This window comes from Salmo salar, chromosome ssa12 (assembly GCF_905237065.1).
Source record: "Salmo salar chromosome ssa12, Ssal_v3.1, whole genome shotgun sequence".
Lineage (NCBI taxonomy): Eukaryota > Metazoa > Chordata > Actinopteri > Salmoniformes > Salmonidae > Salmo > Salmo salar.
In genome coordinates this window covers 42997712-43018874 of record NC_059453.1, presented here as the reverse complement: position 1 = coordinate 43018874, position 21163 = coordinate 42997712, and the positions used below count along the sequence as shown (strand labels likewise).

The 21163-nt window shown below is 40.8% G+C and overlaps 1 protein-coding gene across 3 annotated transcripts in view; it reads right to left on the bottom strand.

Annotated features, from left to right (window-relative positions):
• The window catches only part of pmepa1 (prostate transmembrane protein, androgen induced 1), a 93339-nt gene extending 76574 nt beyond the window's left edge, over positions 1 to 16765 (bottom strand). For 2 of the 3 annotated variants that reach the window (XM_014131691.2, XM_014131694.2), the window contains exon 1: positions 16365 to 16762. In XM_014131691.2, coding sequence (XP_013987166.1) covers positions 16365 to 16470 — 106 coding nt within the window. In that variant the 5' untranslated portion in view covers positions 16471 to 16762. Of the gene's footprint in view, positions 1 to 16364 lie in introns of all 3 variants that reach the window. The other variant, XM_014131693.2, reaches the window with a different exon arrangement.
• Between the last annotated feature and the right edge of the window lie 4398 nt (positions 16766 to 21163).

Sequence of the window (21163 nt, the reverse complement as noted above, 5' to 3'; positions counted from 1 at the left end):
AGAAATGATCAGTGAATCATTTTAAATGGTAGGTTTATTTGAACAGTGAGAGCGAATAACAACAAAGAAATCCAGAAAAACGCATGTCAGAAATGTTATAAATCGATTTGCATTTTAAATGAGGGAAATAAGTATTTGACCCCCTCTCAATCAGAAAGATTTCTGGCTCCCAGGTGTCTTTTATACAGGTAACAAATTGAGATTAGGAGCACACTCTTAAAGGGAGTGCTCCTAATCTCAGTTTGTTACCTATAAAAGACACCTGTCCACAGAAGCAATCAATCAATCAGATTCCAAACTCTCCACCATGGCCAAGACCAAAGAGCTCTCCAAGGATGTCAGGGACAAGATTGTAGACCTACACAAGGCTGGAATGGGCTACAAGACCATCGCCAAGCAGCTTGGTGAGAAGGTGACAACAGTTGGTGCGATTATTCGCAGATGGAAGAAACACAAAAGAACTGTCAATCTCCCTCGGCCTGGGGCTCCATGCAAGATCTCACCTCGTGGAGTTGCAATGATCATGAGAACGGTGAGGAATCAGCCCAGAACTACACGAGAGGATCTTGTCAATGATCTCAAGGCAGCTGGGACCATAGTCACCAAGAAAACAATTGGTAACACACTACGCCGTGAAGGACTGAAATCCTGCAGCGCCCGCAAGGTCCCCCTGCGGGCGCTGAATGATTCAGACAACTGGGTGAAAGTGTTGTGGTCAGATGAGACCAAAATGGAGTTCTTTGGCATCAACTCAACTCGCCGTGTTTGGAGGAGGAGGAATGCTGCCTATGACCCCAAGAACACCATCCCCACCGTCAAACATGGAGGAGGAAAGATTATGCTTTGGGGGTGTTTTTTTGCTAAGGGGAAAGGACAAATTCACCGCATCAAAAGGGATGATGGACGGGGCCGTGTACCATCAAATCTTGGGTGAGAACCTCCTTCCCTCAGCCAGGGCATTGAAAATGGGTCGTGGATGGGTATTCCAGCATGACAATGACCCAAAACACACGGCCAAGGCAACAAAGGAGTGGCTCAAGAAGAAGCACATTAAGGTCCTGGAGTGGCCTAGCCAGTCTCCAGACCTTAATCCCATAGAAAATCTGTGGAGGGAGCTGAAGGTTCGAGTTGCCAAACGTCAGCCTTGAAACCTTAATGACTTGGAGAAGATCTGCGCAAACCTGGTGGCCAACTACAAGAAACGTCTGACCTCTGTGATTGCGAACAAGGGTTTTGCCACCAAGTACTAAGTCATGTTTTGCAGAGGAGTCAAATATTATTTCCCTCATTAAAATGCAAATCATTTTATAACATTTTTTACATGTGTTTTTCTGGATTCTTTTTTTGTTATTCTGTCTCTCACTCTTCAAATAAACCTACCATTAAAATTATAGACTGATCATTTCTTTGTCAGTGGGCAAACGTACAAAATCAGCAGGGGATCAAATACTTTTTTCCCCCTCACTGTACATACATACATACATACATACATACATCCCTTCAAATGAGTGGATTCGGCTATTTCAGCCACACCCTTTGCTGACAGGTGTATAAAATCGAGCACACAGCATTGCAATCTCCATAGACAAACATTGGCAGTAGAATGGTCTTGCTAAAGAGCTCACTGACTTTCAACGTGGCACCGTCATAGGATGTCACCATTTCAACAAGTCAGTTTGGCAAATGTCTGCCCTGCTAGAGCTGCCCCGGTCAACTGTAACTGCAGTTATTGTGAAGTTGAAACGTCTAGGAGCAACAACGGCTCAGCCGCGAAGTGGTAGGCCACACAAGGTCACAGAACGGGACCGCTTAGTGCTGATGCATGTAGCGCGTAAACATTGTCTGTCATCGGTTGCAACACTCCCTACCGAGTTTCAGACTGCCTCTGGATACAATGTAAGCACAATAACTGTTAGTCGGGAGCTTCATGAAATGGGTTTCCATGGCTGAGCAGCTACACACAAGCCAAAGATCACTGTGCGCAATGCCTTTCCTGTTTCAGCAAAACAATACCCCATGCACAAAGCGAGGTCCATAAAGAAATGGTTTGTCAAGATCGGTGTGGAAGAACTTGATCGGCCTGCACAGAGCCCTGACCTGGGATGAAAGCCTAATTGCCCAACATCAGTGCCCAACCTCACTAATGCTCGTGGCTGAATGGAAGCAAGTCCCCGCAGAAATGTTCCAACATCTAGTGGAAAGCCTTCCCAGAAGAGTGGAGGCTCTTATAGCAGGGGACACCAACTCCATATTAATGCACATGATTTTGGAAGGAGATGTTTGAAAAGAGCAGGTGTCCACATACTGTATATTACACACACACACACACACACACACACACACACACGACGAAAAGTATGTATATGATAGTAGGTATAAACAGTATATGAATAGCAAAAGGTGTACAGCAGTAGTTATACAATATGAGCCTTGACTAGAATACAGAATCTACATATGAAGTAGGTAAAACAGTATGTAAAAATTGTCAAAGTGACCACTGTTCAATGACTATGTACATTACCTTCAGAAAGTATTCATACCCCTTGACTTATTCAAAATGTTGTTTTACAGCCTGAATTCAAAATGTATTAAATATATTTTTCCACCCATCTAAACACAATACTCCATAAAGACAAGGTGAATTTTTTCGTTGGTGATATTTTAGCAAATTTATTGAAAATTAAATACATTTATATAAGCATTTAACACACCCGAGTCAATACTTTGTAGAATCACCTTTGACGGCGATTAGTCTTTAAGAGCTTCGAGCATCTGGATTGTACAATACTTGCCTATTATTCTTTCAAAAATTCTTCAAGCTCTCAAGTTGATTGCTGATCATTGCTAAACAGACATTTTCAAATCTTGCCATAGATTTTCCAGCTGATTTAAGTCAAAACTGTAACTACGCCACCCAGGATGATTCACTGTCGACTTGGTAAGCAACTCCAGATTTGGACTTGTGTTTTAGGTTATTGTCCTACTGTCACATGCACCGAATACAACAAGTGTAGACTTTACTGTGAAATGCTTACTTACAAGCCATTAACCAACAGTGCAGTTCAAGGTGAGTTAAGTAGACTAAAATAAAAACTAATAATAAAAATAACACAATGAGAATAACAATAACGAGGCTATGTACAGGGGGCACCGGTACCGACAAATACATTCTCCCAACTTTAGCTCTTCATTGTACGTGTATAAATCATTATAATTTAAATATTACGTTTTGAGTTAACATTGAGGGGAGGGGATTCTTCACACTTTTTTCACCTAACAGCAGGATCAGCACCATCTAGTGGTTAGAACCTGATATTATCAGGTTGTATGATAGGTCTATGTCCCAACAACTTCAATTACAAGTTTTTCTGAAAAGGGAAAAATAAACAGCACCAAATTCACTGAGAATACATTACATAGGTTGAATAAATATTTATCCAAGCCGCAGTGTCATACTATTTGTCAAACCATAGAGAACATATACTGTATACTTGCTGTTGGGTGGGCTTGGTATGGGGTCTGGGATGTTCTTGGCTGGCTTTTGAACATTTATTTTAATTCTTCACGTCTTAATCATTAAGAAGAGGTTTGGTCAAATTCAGACGTTGGGTACTATATTTGCTGAATATTATATGAATCCTATAAATGAAATGGCCAATTTGGGTGCAATCAATTAATTTCAAAGAGGTCAAATTGTCTTTGAACAAAATAATGTTGGAGGAATGCTTATCTTTATCTGTTTCTAACTACAGAAACCATTTCAGAACAATTTGAGATGGTGGGTGTCATAGCTTGCTGAAATCACATGGAATGACCCAAAATGCTATTGAAATATCCTTTGCCATCGCACCCATGTTGATTTTGTCCAGTCACAACAGACGTGGTCAGGACAAGCAGGTTGAAATATAAAAACGAACTCTGAACCAACAATATTAATTTGGGGACAGGTCAAAACATTATGAAGTATTCATGGACATTTAGCTAGCTAGCTTGCCATTGCTAGCTATTTTGTCCTGGGATAAAAACATTGGGTTGTTATTTTACCTGAAATGTACAAGGTCCTTTTATCTTTTGCTGGATCTTTGTAGAATTTTGAGCCATTTTCAGTCACACAAAATCGTGTGTTCTCTACTCCGACAATTCAACCACAGATAAAAGGGGAAACATAATTTCTAGTAATCTCTCCTTGTTCAGTCTCCTTCTTCTTCTGTGGATTTTATATGGCGGTTGGCAACCAACTTTACGGTGCATTACTGCAACCAACTGGACTGGAATGTGGACCTTTCAATCACCCACATGGGTATATGCTCCTAAAAACCAATGAGGAGATGGAAGAGGCGGGACTTACAGTACGTCAAGCATCTAAAAGAGAACCAAGTTCTATGTTAGCACCTAGCTACGCAGACGATCGTTGACGTGCAAGCAGTTTGAATTAAATTATTGAATAACATATGTGTAAATGTATTTTGCAACACTTGCGCATGCAAGGAGACCGGTGTGGTCAGCATGTAAGAGTTTCCTGCACCAGTGAGCTCGGGACAGACACAGCTGTAGGCTATCTGCCCAAGGGATAAGTAGTAATCAGGTAGGCCTATTTTATGACATTACCATTGGATCAGAGCATGACATTTTTCCCTTTCACGCTGAGTGGTTATCGAAAGGGAAAGAACTGGAAAGATTTTTCAAATATATTGAGGATCTATTGTCAATTTCAATGGATGTAAAAACAGACTTTTTTGCTTGCTGTTTGAGGTGAAGAAAACATTACTTTGAGAAGCTCCACAGCTCATTAGTGGTGGTGTATTAAATCAATAAGAAACACTATCAGATCCACAAGTGGGCACATTTATATGCCTACACTTGCGTGCAAGCCAGGTAGCCTATAAGCCTACTTCTATGCCTGGGATGCAAACTGGTGAGGGCCCAAACTGGTGAGGGCCCTGCTGGGGGAAATGCAGGTTCTAAGTAATTAAACAAAGAATATGATCTACATGATCCATCACTGTGTGTAAAATAAAGTGGTTAATGTGAACCTAACACACAGCTAAATAAATGTAAGAAAGCAATCCAATGTTAAAAACAATACAATAATACTGTAGTTAGCCATGACAGCCTCTATAATAATAGAGTGCTTGTAACCACACACACTATGGGGGAAAAAAAACATCTTAAAGTAGAAATAGAATGAAACAAACAGGCATTCTATTTTTGCTCTATTATAGTGCCCACTATAGTAGACATCGATCAAGTGCACAAGGCTACATGTGTGCAAAAATAACAATCACTGACTAACATTTTTTATAATCCCCCCTCACTCTCACACAGGTGTTACTGTCAAGTTCAACACAACAAAAACAATATCTTTAGGCTACACATTATTACATTGCACACTTTCTGCCCGTGGACATCTGTTCTACAATGTGCCAGCAGAGCATGATACCCTTTGAGTACACCTGGCATACCACTTTTTATCTACGTACTGAAAAAAATTAGAAAGAGGGAAAGTGTGTGGTGTTCCTTTCACCTCTATAGTGGCATCCAGCTTAAGCCAGGCCCAGCTCCAGCTACACTTGATCCCTGAATCCACTTGTTTAACAAGCAATGCCTCATTTTCATCTAATTCTCTCATTCTGAAAGTTAACTAATGTTTTCTCTTAACAGTATGTGGTTAATATAGTGGTTAGTTCGTTAGCTAGTTAATATTTCACACGGATTGCCAGGGTCCAGTAAGCAACTAATGAGTTAACTTGAGGAACAGCAAGGAGTCGTATACCAGTTAATACTATAGCAAATTGGTTAGGTTACTAATGTTAGCTCATCTGAGGTTGCAACGTAAGCTAGCTAATATTAGCTGTCTGGCTTTATTAGCAAGCTAATTTTCACACTATAAACTCAATTATTTGATCAGATGAGTTGGATAATGTTGCTCAACATTTCTCTGGCTAGCTAACGGAGAATTCGATCCAGCTAGCAAGATACTTAACAATGCTAAAACATGTTCCACCACACTTTCTTCCTCAACTCAAACTTTCCAAATGCCAGTTGTTTTTTGGTTACAGCTCATGAAGTATGCTTCATCACCTTCTCACCCCGTCTCCGTGGTCAGGCTTCTCACCTCAACTCTTCGTTATCGTTCAGGGGACACACTGCTGTAACTGGCAAGCTGCCTTTCCAGAGCGAGCGCTGATGCTGTAACTAGCAAGTTGGTTGTCTCTTCTTTCTAGTCACGTGCTGCGCTGCATTGTTGTTATGTGAACGATTGGCTGAGCCTTGGATACAGCCAGTATTGCTCCAAACGCACATCACTCGTTCGCTTACAGCCAGTAGTGACCCCCCCCCCCCCCCAAATGTTTCTCATCGGATCTACACGAATCACGTAGGTCACCTATTTTGGATTCAAAATGGTGAATGTTGCCAGAAGGTGACATCCCTGCTATGCGTAATCAGGTGCACGTCCTTACTCAATATTGACTGGAACACTCCAAACAAAAAAGACAATGACTAAAGGGACAAAACTCGTAAACAGAATAAAATAAACCAAAATATGTTTCTCACATTTGTAGGATTGGTTTTGTGCTCTGCAACCAACGTGTCAACTCCGAACAATGAAAACGGTAAAATACTGGAATAATAATATATTGAAACCATTCACATAACCAAACAAACATTGTAGATGACAAATTATAGGAATTAACAGTAAATGTACTACTGGTAAAATATATAATGGGGAATTGATAGACACAAACAATCAAACGCAAACAATTCACACAATGAAGTTCTGAAACAATGAACATGCACAAATTGGCAGGAGAGCGCGGATTTCGGAGAGAGACGTGCATCTTAGCAATACACCTCTTCTTCTTGGACTGTGCCATCCCCGTGGCCTCCGCAATGGATTAGTTCACTGAGCGTGCCATAAAAAAATATATATATTTGCTACTGCTGGATAAAAAAAATATATATATCTCGGTGGACCAATAGCCTATCGACCAAACAATCGACCAGTCGACTAGTTGAACATGGACGTACACACACATGGCTTGTGTGTGTGCACTCAAACACACAATCAAAAATACAAACAAATAAACAAACAAGTAAAATGACATGAACACATGCACAAACATTATACACACACTAATATCCTCTCTTTCTTTTGGTCACTCTTTTCCCAGAACTGAATAACCCAAATAAATTCTAACTTCCAAAAAAAAAGTCTCCCCAGTCTGGCATTCTGGCCAGCTTCAGACAACAAAGGACATGCATGTTAGTGCCTATCCCCCTAGGGCTGGGGGCAAGGGAGCAGGGGTAGAGGGTGGCAAGGGGGGGGGGGGTGACTGGGTGGGAATGGAGCCCGGAACTACACTGATAACAACTGAAGGGGGTGGGGAGATAAAGCATTATACAGCTCGGAGCTCGATCTGCTTGCTTGTGGACCCTTATTCCCTGTACTGTACACAGGCGAGTCCTCACAGGGGCCCAATGGTACCCACAGATAGAGCCGTAGGGGGAGAACTGAAGGGAGTTAAAGAATCTGATAGTCTTGATAAGTAGGGTCTGTGGTCAGGACTCACTTTGTGATTTTTCCCCTGTGTTGCTGGCAGGTTTTGCCAGGTCTTGTGTCTTCCACCTCATTTCCAATGCAAATGGATGCCGGTTGGCTAGCTAGCTCACGCACAGCCGGTGTGTCAGAGCAGATGAGCAAGGACTTCAAAGGGAAGAGTTCTGTGTTTTTTCAATGACTGGGCAGTGAGTGGTACTGATGAGATCATTGGTTTTGGCTGCGGCCTAGTTCGGTAACCCATGGAGATGGGGTTAGGTGGGTGGGGATGGTGTACACACAGGGTTATGGAGAGTGACTAAAATAATCTTACCCTGCAATTACTGTACATGCAGGATCCGGGGAGGGAGGTATGAGGGGAGGGAGGTAAATTTGAAGGTATGAGCAAATAGTAGACTCCCAAAGTTACATTCCTTCAACCTGAGTCAGAGATCTTGCCTCCTGGTAACAGTTATGATATAATATAGAAATGAGGGTTTGATTAAAAATGGTTTCACATGAGCTCTGGAATGAAATGGTGCAACACTCTTACTTTCACCTTGGCCTAAGTTCAGAAAGTATTGTACCTCCCCATTTCACATCTCTGTTTCAAAGTGTTTTCGTCCATTCCATGCCACTGAACATGACCCTGATGTTGCTTCATTAGGGTAATTATAATTAAACCCTCCATTAGGCCTCTGTAACCAGAATAGGTCACTTTTGACTTGCTCCTAATGAGGAAATAATTCCTCCATTTACAAAAGAACAACATGTGTAGAAGGCATAAGAACTAATGGTAGCCTAACCATTAACAGGTTACTAGCCACCTCAAAATTCCAATCTAACCACTTTGTCATTTCATTGAAGTAATTGTGTTGGATTAACGGTTCATTTTATCCAATTCTAAAATAATCTTAAAGGAAAGACTAAATGGCATAATCAACCAACCATTGTAATGTTTGCACCTGACTGAAAAAGAATGGAAAAAGGAGAATAGCACTGTGTGGGAACAAGTGATAGAGAGAAAGAAGAGTGAAGGAGGGAGGGAGTTACTGAACAAAACCTGTATCCTGTCCAAAGGAATATTCCTCATGCTCTCTTGAATTAGTAGCAGATTTGATTCTCTGTTTTCTTGGGTATGAGGAGAGGAGGAGTTGGGGTGGGGGGGGCGATGTGAGCTAGACTTTCCTGGGTGGTCCGTCTTGTCACTTCCTAGGCCTGTTCTATGCCGGCCAGACGGTTACAAATCATAAATCGTTTGTTCTTCAAAACAAGTAAATAGGAAGTGCTATTCCAATAAACATAAAATGGTGGGGATTGTGTTAGCGGCACTGAAAAGAAGGTGCCTGATAGTTGAAATAACGCTTAGGATGACAATAGCTTCAGTATTCTATTTCTCACAGGACTGTACCCTATTTAGTACATTTTTAGTGTACCCTATGCAATAATAAAAAGTTGTTCAGTATACAAAAATGTGTCATAATTGGGGAATGCCTTGAGTGACAGGATGTCGTACTTAATTTAGCCTTTTCATGTAGTAGGAATTCACTGTACACTTTTCAGTAAGAGAATCACCCTTTTTAGACCAACAATTCAATGCAACCAGAAATGGGGACGAGTGTAAGAGCAAAAGTGAACAAATGGTGGTCGATAACATGATGGAGCAATAGAACATTTCCTTAATATGGATGAACAGATGCATGTCGGCCGTGTGTGTAACTGTAGTATGTAGGAGCTTACCGCATACATTATACATTAACAGTATGTTCTAAGTAGTAGGCTATATGTAGTACAAGGTAAATACTTTTAGTATGAGAAATCCGACACAGCCATTGGGGTGACGTTCCCCACGAGACACTGAAATGTATTTAGCCAGGATTTAAGAGATTTACAGCATGACAAGAAACACACCAAAATAGAGCTAGTGGTTTCCAAAAACAGAAAGCAATGAAGGACAGTCTTTGTTGCTCACCCAAGTCCAATTTGATCACAATCAAGACTGTACTTCACAATAAGAAAGAGCAGAATAGATTTTAATTTAAAATCACCTCAACCTCTAAGCTGCCGCGCTCTGATTCCAACAAATCTGCAGATGTGCTCTGTTCTCTAAAGAATGACAGTTACCTGAAATGCAGACCTACGAGAGCTAGTCAGACAGACCCTCTCCTTACCAACGAAAAGAGAGCAGAGAAACAAGAGAAAGCATGAACAAACACCTCTTTGGGGGAATATGGGCTCCTGTGCAGATTGCTCAACTGAAGACCTGCTAAGACAGGGAGAGAGAGAAAATGGTGTCGAACGCAGAACATTCCACGGTCTGTGGTTGGTTATGTTCCCCGATGCCCGTTTTCCCAACTGTCTTCAGTTTAAGTTGCGTGCCAGACTCCCAGCCTGGCTCACAGGTGTATGTGTGTGTAGGTGCACTGTGTGAATTCCCCTTTCAAAATAAAAGCCCTTGCTCTTAAAAACAGTATACAACCCTAACTGCAAATGGAATTAGAGCAGGCACAATACTAGGCCTATTTAAAAATGACATTCTTTAGCGACAAATGATTAGGCCCATCTTGACTGCACTGGATCCCTCCGTTCTTCAAACTTTTGTGTGAATAGCAAGAATATGGACAGAACCCACACCGTATCATATTATTCGTTATCAAATGTTACAATTGATTGAGAAATGAATTCCCCATGGAAATTAGTGAGACAACCATCCCTTGCCCAAGGCCCTTCCTTGTTTCCAATCCTTCTGAGAATTTAAGGTTGAATTAATGTTTGTAAGCCTCATTAGCTTTGGCGAGACTGACTGCTCTGTTGGTTTTACACCTCCAAGGCATTATTTTGACGTATACACCAAACTGCTATTAGTTAGTTGGTTGTAGAGCAGTGTTTACTGTGGCTTATACCCCGGATAGCATTGACATGCCTATTAGATTGTTTTCACATTGACAAGAGCAAAGGGACATTTGAGAGGTTCTCAAGAGGTATCAATTCTCGAGAGGCAATACTGTTGTATAAAGTTGCAAAATTATAACGTCTCAAGAGCTACCTACGGAGGTTGTGCACGACACTCTACCAACAATTGCCCCCCTTCCGAGCAGGGTAGTGTATTGTCTTCATTGAGCTCAACACTCCTACAGTATAAATGATAATTGCAGAGCAATGTCTTTGAAACAGCTGAAATGTATAGACATTTTGGTTATATTTGAGACTTGTTTTATTGAGTTTTTACCTGAAATTGCAGTAACAGCCTGTTACATTCTGAAATTGTCACAGTAGCTGCCGCCTGCCGGCTGCATTGAGCTTACGTAAATCTATGGAAGCCCATTTCTCTCAATAGTTTTTTTTTATGTCAATACTATAATAAAAAAATGTTAATAGATCATACAAATCTGGAACCATATTTTTTCTAATCAGGACATATGTTGTTGTTTTTTTAACTCCTGGAAAAACTCCTGGCCATAGGGAGGATGAAAACAAAAACCCTGTTAAACAAATCATGAGGTGAATCAGTCAAAATAACAGTACTTTGTACCTCTTTCAACGCTTGTGTAAATATTTTTTTATTAAATCAAATGAAATAGTAATGGAGGCTTTTTGTAGACACTTACAGAAGCTAACTCCGCAATGGCTCGTTGGACAAAGCCTATGGAGAAATTGTTTGTTTTGGATAAACACCAAAAATAAGGTCTGCAGTAAACCAAGGTTTAGATCTTATACATTTTGTTTTATGAGAATCTCATCAGTTAATATTACTACTTGTTTTTATTACATAAATGCATCAAAATTCACAAGTAAAAAGGTTGTAGCCTGAAACAAACAATATAACATCCTTGCATTTTCCTTCGAGCTGGGAAGCAGAAAGCTCACTAAGCTAACTAGCTTTTTGGCGGACTGTAGCGTAGACTAATTTGCGTGGTCGACATAGTGACGTGAAAAAATGTATAATTAATGCTGTAGTTCCATTTCTCTGACAGTTAGCGACTTGTTAGCAACTGACATTTTGAGCACATAATGGCTTCATAATTCATAAAAGTCATGTTAACTGACTAATATTATCTCACAGAACAAAATGAAACATATAAGATCTCCTAAGCCTGTGTTAACCTCAGACCTTATTTTTGGCATATATCCCAAAACTCCATTCCTTTCCCTATTAATTTCGCCCATAGGAATGCTCAATGAACTAGAGGTAGAAAATGCTAACTCATATTTTATTATGGGTGGTGGGAAAGGGCTTCCATATACAACAGCTCAAGTCTCCAGTGAATTATACCCAAGTTTTCAGTCACAATTTGATTTGACCACATATAGCCTAATGAGTTGCATGATATTGATACAAATTATTGGTTGGTTGTAATGTTAAAAAGGTAAGTCTACTGTACTTGTATATTCGTACTAGCGGGGTAATCGTTCATTTTGATATGCTAACATTACTTGATGGCATGTTGTTGGCTTTAGCTAGCAGTAACTCTGTGCTTTGGTCTTGAAGTAAAAATGTGTACAGACAAAGAAAAAAAATGTATTGACATGCTTGTGAATTGTTGTATTATTCAAGAGATAAATATGGTTTTGTTGCAAAAATTAAGTGTAATATGGTAGACGCATGAAGAGTTGCTTGCATAACTTTAGCTAGTACCTAGGTATGTGAATAGTTTGCTTAGCCTCCTGGCTAGTGGCTACTGTGACATTTACAGTACTTTTGAGCTGTGACGCAAGAACGTATACCGAACCCTCTCTCGGCTCGTGACATTCCCGTCGCTAATGTGAATAGAAAAGTGTATAGTTGAAGTCGGAAGTTTACATACACCTTAGCCAAATCCATATAAACTCAGTTTTTCACAATTCCTGACATTTAATCCAAGTAAAAATGCCCCGTCTTAGGCCAGTTAGGATCACCACTATATTTTAAGAATGTGAAATGTCAGAATAATAGTAGAGAGAATGATTTATTTCAGCTTTAATTTCTTCATCACATTCCCAGTGGGTCAGAAGTTTACATACATTTAAATTGTTTAAGTTGGGTCAAACATTTTGGGTAGCCTTCTACAAGCTTCCCACAATAAGTTGGGTGAATTTTGGCCCATTCCTCCTGACAGAGCTGGTGTAACTGAGGCAGGTTTGTAGGCCTCCTTGCTCACACACGCTTTTTCAGTTCTGCCCACTAATTTTCTATAGGATTGAGGTCAGGGCTTTGTGATGGCCACTCCAATACCTTGACTTTGTTGTCCTTAAGCCATTTTGTCACAACTTTAGAAGTATGCTTGTGGTCACTGTCCATTTGGAAGACCCATTTGCGACCAAGCTTTAACTTCCTGACAGATGTCTTGAGATGTTGCTTCAATATATCAAAATCATTTTCCTTTCAAGTGATTGCAACTATTTTGTGAAGTGCACCAGTCCCTCCTGCAGCAAAGCACCCCCACAACATGATGCTGCCACCACCGTGCTTCACGGTTGGGATGGTGTTCTTCGGCTTGCAAGACTCCCCCTTTTTCCTCCAAACATAACAATGGTCATTATGGCCAAACAGTTCTATTTTTATTTCATCAGACCAGAGGACATTTCTCCAAAAAGTACGATCTTTGCCCCCATGTGCAGTTGCAAACCGTAGTCTGGATTTTTTTATGGCGGTTTTGGAGCAATGGCTTCTTCCTTGCTAAGCAGCCTTTCAGGTTATGTCGATATAGGACTTGTTTTACTGTGGATATAGATACTTTTGTACCTGTTTCCTCCAGCATCTTCACAAGGTCCTTTGCTGTTGTTCTGGGATTGATTTGCACTTTTCGCACCAAAGTACGTTCATCTCTAGGAGACAGATTGAGTCTCCTTCCTGAGCAGTATGACGGCTGCGTGGTCCCATACAGTTTGTACAGATGAACGTGGTACATTCAGGCATTTGGAAATTGCTCCCAAGGATGAACCAGACTTGTGGAGGTTTTGGATGATTTCTTTTGATTTTCCCATGATGTCAAGCAAAGAGGCCCTGAGTTTGAAGGTAGGCCTTGAAATACATCCACAGGTACACCTCGAATTGACTCAAATGATGTCAATTAGCCTATCAGAAGCTTCTAAAGCCATGACATCATTCTATGGAATTTTCCAAGCTGTTTAAAAGCACAGTCAACTTAGTGTATGTAAACTTCTGACCAACTGGAATTGTGATACAATGAATTATAAGTGAAATAATCTGTCTGTAAACAATTGTTGGAAAAATGACTTAGTAGATGTCCTAACCGACTTTCCAAAACTATAGTTTGTTAACAAGAAATGTAGTTTGTTAACAAGAAAGAGTTCTCATGACTCCAACCTAAGTGTATGTAAACTTCTGACTTCAACTGTACGCACATATTATGTAAATAGAAATTTCACCCGATAACTCTATTCAGTGAGAATAAGCCCTTAAAAGGCAAACTCATATTTCAGTTAACTTTTTTGGGGACAGAGAGAAACAGATTAAAAGAAAACCTAAACCTCTGCCCTTCGTGTTTGTATAATGGGAGAGTATCGTATTACGATTAATTAAAGTATCACACTCGCTATCTCGAGCAGAGTGAAGTCTTTTCTGATTCCTCTTGGAGTCTGTCTTCAAAGCACTTGCTGGGAAGGAACCAGAGCCTCGACAGAATCAAACGATCATCAACAGGAATTCATCACAAATCAAGAAACAATTCAGCCCTCTAGTCTGGGCAGAGAAAAATAGCCATAGAAGGTCACAGTTTTTATCAATGGCATTATTTAAGCTAGATAACTTGGTATAGTGCATCAAACGCTCTTTTCCACCAGTGTTTATTATCATTGCATCGAATAAATAGGGTACATTTGACATTTTTGTCATTTAGCTGACGCTCTTATCCAGAGCTACTCACAGGAGCAATTATGGTTAAACGCCTTGCTCAAGGGCACAGTAACAGTTTTTCATCTAGCCGTCTGGCCTGCTCTGGGATTCAAACCAGCGACCTTTCGGTTATCGCCCAACGCTCTTAACAGTTTAAAGGCTACCTGCCATGAAATTGTTAAGCAGTATTTGGAAGCTTAGAAATATACAGCTTCACTGAAGAAATAGGGGGAAAAGAGGAGCGTATGTACTGAATAAGTGCATTGTATAATGTTGTGACAAATATCATCTGAGATTGAGAGGAAGTAAGTGTGGGTTGCCGAATATCTTTCATTTCTGTCATCCCATGTAGAACTATAAATTCTATTGGCTTTCTGCTCTTTAGAAAACCAGACAGCACCAAATCGAAGCTTGAGATGAGCTCCCCACCACCACCACCCACACAGTCAGATAAGCGTTGAAATTGATTTCAACATATTCTTTTAAATGCTCAGAGATAGAGAGAAAGACAGAGCATTCCCAAATAGGCTGAGTTTTTGAGTAACAGAGACAAACAAAGTGAATAACCTAATTTTGGCCGTGGTATTTAGATTTTCCATTTATCTGATTTTGAAGCTTTGTCATCCACCACGTCTCATTCTTTCGGTGGGCTGTCTAGACAAAACGCAGTGGCTTCCCAATGTATTTGTTTCTGATAATGGAAACACTTTCAGACATGCACCTTTTACAATTCATCTTCAGTCAAGACTGCCCTACCACAGAGAAACAAAGCACTTCAGACAGGATACAAGTATCATGGGGAAACCAAGATCAGATCACGTTCAAAATTCCATAATTGCACCGGGGGGGAAAAAATTGAATTTTGTCTCTTTCCTGGCTAAAAATATTTTTGTGTGGAAAAGAGGAGACTGTATGCAGGAGACATGAGCTCACAGTCCATTACTTTGAGGAATTCAATATGTCCAGATCAGTCCCTAAGATATTCAGACCGGTTGTCTCTTTGGGGAAACTCTCTTATCAAACCAGGGAGCATCTCTCGCTCTTTTTTTATCCCCTCCATCTCTAGACAAAACATCATGCAGTTCTTGCAGGCAGAGCTTAGCACGACTGTCATTATAGGAAATTCCACTTTACTCCTAAATGAGTTTGTGACTATGTCGAATATCTGTTATAACTAAATTACATTTCCGAGTGGATTTAGAAGAGATGATAATTGTATTAGTATTGTTAATGTCTAATAATTGCCCCTCTACTCTAACTATTTCATAAATAACTATAAATAAACATTTCTATTTGTAACCCTATTTATTGTTTTTTATTAATTCATTATGAATCCCTGGTAGAATAATCAGTCTACTGATTTAAATATGTAAAATGTTACTGTGATAAAGAAAGCCTCATGTCACCATTAAATATTTGGCCCACTGTCTGCATGGTATGATCAAGATTTAGGTTTACAAGATCACTCCAATAACCAGAATGAATTAATTTGCTTTCATTGTCCATATACATACACAATACATGTACACGGTTTGTATTATAAAATGTCTTCACTGAGCCACCTTTTATGGAAGTATAATTGACCTTATTTAGAGCCAATTACTGGAAATCAGAGATAACCAGACGTCTGGCCTGCACAAGAGTCAACTTTGTTATGACGACCAGCTAAGCTTTCATTTCATCATGTCAAACCACGGCAGACAGTCTAGACCTTTTTTAGTTGACAAAAATCCCCAAGACAAAAAGTAGCTGTGACATGTTATGGCTGAGAAACGTTGCACATAAAAACCGGGCAGTCAGCCAGACATTTTGCTGAATTTAAAGCAGAAAGAGCTTGGATAGATAGCTAAGCTACCTAGCCTACCAGCCACGCAATAGAAGAAGTCTGCGAGACCTAACAGACAGCTTAGCTTGGTTGACAAGCTTGGTCATTCGAAGTGGGAAAGAAAAGTACAGAAAAGTAGCAGCTTGAACATAACAAAAAGTACTTACTGATCTCCATGCTTTGGAATGAAGTCGAGCGTTTGCAGTTACATGTACAGGATACATTGGTCTGGATGGCCGCTGTACCGTTTATTAGACCCATGAAGTTGAACATTTAAATCTGGAAATGTAGGAGAAAAACGTATCGAAGATCTCTCTCCAGTTCACTTCTCTAGCGCGCGCGGCGGTGCATAAATCACATAAAAACGATATTCTCTTTCTTGGTAAATTCTTTGCTGGTGGAAGTCAGGGGTCTAGGGTCACAGTTGCCTTCGTCCACCCCCCCCTCCCCGGGCCGCAGCCTGCCGTCGGTACTCCAGTATCCCCGATGTTTGTGAACAGCTTGTGCTACTTTGTATCCGTCTGTCTGACGGGCTTCTGAGCTCATTCAAGTCCAAGTCGGCTGAGCTCCTTTTGGGGCGGGGCTTAGAGGCAGACAAGATTACGTCAACACCAGACTTGAACTGGCAAGAGTGACAGGATGTCTGGCCAATCGAATCGCAGTCTGAATGTCAACACAGTTTATTGTAGCCAATCTGCATTGGAAGCTGCATATTAGTTTCAGACAGTAATTTTCATTCGTTTTGGAAAAGAAAATCAAACTGAAACACCAGTCATACAATGATTAATTTCATATATTTTAATTTTAGTGTTCAAAAAGAGTAGTAACATGCGCTGTTTCAAGCATATGTACTGCACATGGGTGGGCTTACTGGTCTATAATTAAAATGTTCTTGCATTTAATATTATCTAACGCAGTACATTTTGTACTAACTTTACCACAGCCTCATTTGCTTGTTGTCTACTCTGATGCCAATAGATTAATGCCACCTTCCTGTGTTTGTAACGATGACATAACAATGTCTTGAAAGCCGCATGACTGTTCAGTGATTCAGAGAAAGAATAGCTTATTCTATGTCTGAAGGTATATAAAAGCCTATATGATTTTCTACAATGTACATACATTTCAGACTATCATTGCAGATCATGTTCATTTTTTTTAAAAAACATGTCTGTAATAGGTTGCAGGCCTTGTAGGCCTACTTGCTCAAGTTAAATATGATGTGTTACTTTAGACTAGAGCAGGTATTCACAAACTGGGGTACGTATTCCCAGGGGTACGCCGTCGGGGTACGCCAAATAAAAAAGTGATTTTTTTTCTTCACATTTTCCAACAGAGCTATACATTTGAGTGACTTTTTTTTCCTTGCCTGAGTAGCCTCGTTTCGCTTTCAAAAATAAAATGTAACCATCTAGTGTTCAGCGAAATAAAAACACAATGTCAAATACAGGTAGCCTAGTGAAATAATTAACATCCAATCACATTAACCGTTACTCTCTCATGGGAATTCCACCAACGGTTCGTATGTAGCCAAACGTAGCTGCTGCTCATGTTGGTATCTGAACTGGTGGCGCAAAAGCCATGACAGGGAGACATAGTGCAGTGGTAAACACGTGTGCAAGCAGTTTCTCCCGATGCAACTGTGTACACTGCAGCATCCACCGAGAGGCTCTTGCTGCCAAGGGAATGCCTGACAGCTTGAAAGACTTCTTGGACACTACAGTGAAAATGGTTAACTTTGTTAAAGCAAGGCCCCTGAACGCTCTTGTAATTTCTGCACTATGCAATGATATGGGCAGCAACCATGTAACGCTTTTACAACATACAGAAGTGCGCTGGTTTTCAAGGGGCAAAGTATTGACAAGTTGTTTTGAATTGAGAGCTTAAAGTTTTTTTTACTGACCATAATTTTCACTTGTCTGACCGCTTGCATGATGACGAGTTTCTCACACGACTGGCCTATCTGGGTGATGTTTTTTCTCGCCTGAATGATCTGAATCTAGGATTACAGGGACTCTCCGCAACTATATTCAATGTGCGGGACAAAATTGAGACTATGATTAAGAAGTTGGAGCTCTTCTCTGTCTGCATTAACAAGGACAACACATAGGTCTTTCCATCATTGTATGATTTTTTATGTGCAAATGAACTCAAGCTTACGGACAATGTCAAATGTGCTATAGCAAAGCACCTGAGTGAATTGGGTGCGCAATTACACAGGTACTTTCCCGAAACGGATGACACAAACAACTGGATTTGTTATCCCTTAAATTGTATTTAAATCAGAAGCCACTGCCAGATTTCTGGATTGGGCTGCGCTCAGAGTATCCTTCCTTGGCAAATCGCGCTGTTAAGACACTGATGCCCTTTTGCAACCACATACCTATATGAGAGTGGATTCTCGGCCCTCACTAGCATGAAAACTAAATACAGGCACAGACTGTGTGTGGAAAATGATTTAAGACTGAGACTCTCTCCAATACAACCCAACATTGCAGAGTTATGTGCATCCTTTCAAGCACACCCTTCTCATTAACCTGTGGTTGGTTTTATATGTAAGATGGTTAAATAAAGAGCAAAATGATTGATTATTATATTATTATTTGTGCCCTGGTCCTATAAGAGCTCTTTGTCACTTCCTACGAGCTGGATTGTGACATAAACTCACACTCATTCTTATGTGTAATAAATGTATCATATAGTGTGTGTGTGTGTGGCAGGCTTACAATGATGGCAAAAAACAACATTTGAGAGTGCGCTGACCCTGGTGCTAGAGGGGGTACACAGCTTGAGGTTGAATGTTTGAAGGGGTACGGGACTATAAAAAGTTTGGGAACCACTGGACTAGAGGAATAGCTGCCCTACAAACAAATATGGAAATACAAGGCAAGTTCGCATTGATGTGCTCTTGGAACAGCATTTTTTTCTAAGGGGGAAAAATTGTAGTATGATGCACTTGATTCTTTTTATGGATTTAAATTAAATATGTAACATTTTGACTGCTGACAAAATACACTTGGGGTGTATTCACTAGGAACCAAATGTAAGAAAACAGGCAGAAACGGGGAGGGACTAACCTGAATTTGTCAAATAAGGGAAAAAAAGTTTTCCTTTGCAAAACATTTTGCTACGGTTTACAATGGTGTGCCCTAATGAATACACCCAAGCCCAGGGTCTGACAGAATGGAACGGCCATGTCTTGGTTGTATAGTATTTCCCAATTGATGTATCTGGGACGGACTGGGACGACAGGGTAGCCTAGTGGTTAGAGTGTTGGACTAGTAACCAAAAGGTTGCAAGTTCAAATACCTGAGCTGACAAAGTACAAATCTGTCATTCTGCCCCTGAACAGGCAGTTAACCCACTGTTCCTAGTCATTGAAAATAAGAATTTGTACCAAAACATTTGTGCAGCATTGAAAGTCCCCAAGAACACAGTGGCCTCCATCATTCTTCATTGGAAGAAGTTTGGAACCACCAAGACTCTTCCTAGAGCTGCCGTCCGGCCAAACTGAACAATCGGGGGAGAAGGGCCTTGGTCAGGGAGGTGACCAAGAACCCGATGGTCACTCTGACAGAGCTCCAGAGTTCCTCTGTTGTGATACGAGAACCTTCCAGAAGGACAATCATCTATGCAGCACTCGACCAATCAGGCCTTTATGGTAGAGTGGCCAGACGGAAGCCACTCCCTCAGTAAAAGGCACGGCAGCCCGCTGTGAGTTTGCCAAAAGGCACCTAAAGGACTCTCAGACCATGAGAAACAAGATTCTCTGGTCTGATGAAGCCAAGATTGAACTCTTTGCCTGTATGCCAAGCGTCATGTCTGGAGGAAACCTGGCACCATCCCCTCTGTGAAGAATGGTGGTGGCAGCATCATGCTGTGGGGATGTTTTTCAGCAGCAGGGACTGAGACAAGTCAGGATTGAGGGAAAGATGAACGGAGAAAAGTACAGAGAGATCCTTAATGAAAACCTGCTCCGGAGCGCTCTGATTGGGGCGAAGGTTCACCTTCCAACAGGACAACAACCCTAAGCTCACAGCCAAGACAACGCAGGAGTGCCTTTGGGACAAGTCTCTGAATGTCCTTGAGTGGCCCAGCCAGAGACCGGTCTTGAAACTGATCTAACATCTCTGGAGAGACCTGAAAATAGCTGTGCAGCGATGCTCCCCATCCAACCTGACAGAGCTTGAGAGGATCTGCAGAGAAGAATGGGAGAAACTCCCCAAATACAGGTGTGCCAAGCTTCTAGAGTCATACCCAAGAAGACTTGAGGCTGTAATCGCTGCCAAAGGTGTTTCAACAAAGTACATTTGCAAAAATGTCTACAAAACTGTTTTTGCTTTGTCATTATGGGGTATTGCGTGTAGATTGGTGAGGGGAAATCCTTTTTACAATAAGGCTGTAACGTGGAAAATGTGGAAAAAGTGAAGCGGTCTGAATACTTTCAGAATGCAATGTATATAGCGATTGAGCCTGGAGACGAGGTTATGTTCCCCACTGTTTTCTGACCAGGTAATAGTAGTTTCTCCTGTGATGTCAACAAACTCAACAAAAAGATGGTGTAGTAGAGTTAAAATGGTTATTCCAGCAAACTTCAAATTATTAGAATAGAACACAACGCAGAACAGAACAATCAGGTTGAGGGTCAGTGGCCAAAAGCCCGCGAACAGGAATATTCCAAGTTCAGACAGAAGGGGGGAGTCAGATCGCCAGGAACTTTACTTTTGGTTTCTAATTTTAATTGTTGCGCTACTGGTGATGCCTGTTGATGTTAGGTAGGCAGCTACAGTAGCTGAATGATGTTAACATCTTCAGGTTTTGTTTCATTAAATGTATTTTATTTTATCTGGGTGCTTACGTCACCTACTAACACCCTGGTACTACCCATAGATCCCGCTCTCCTCAGTCTGAGAAAACACTGAGAGAGAAAGGTACGGGTTGCAGATTACTCCTTTGTAGAAGTCCG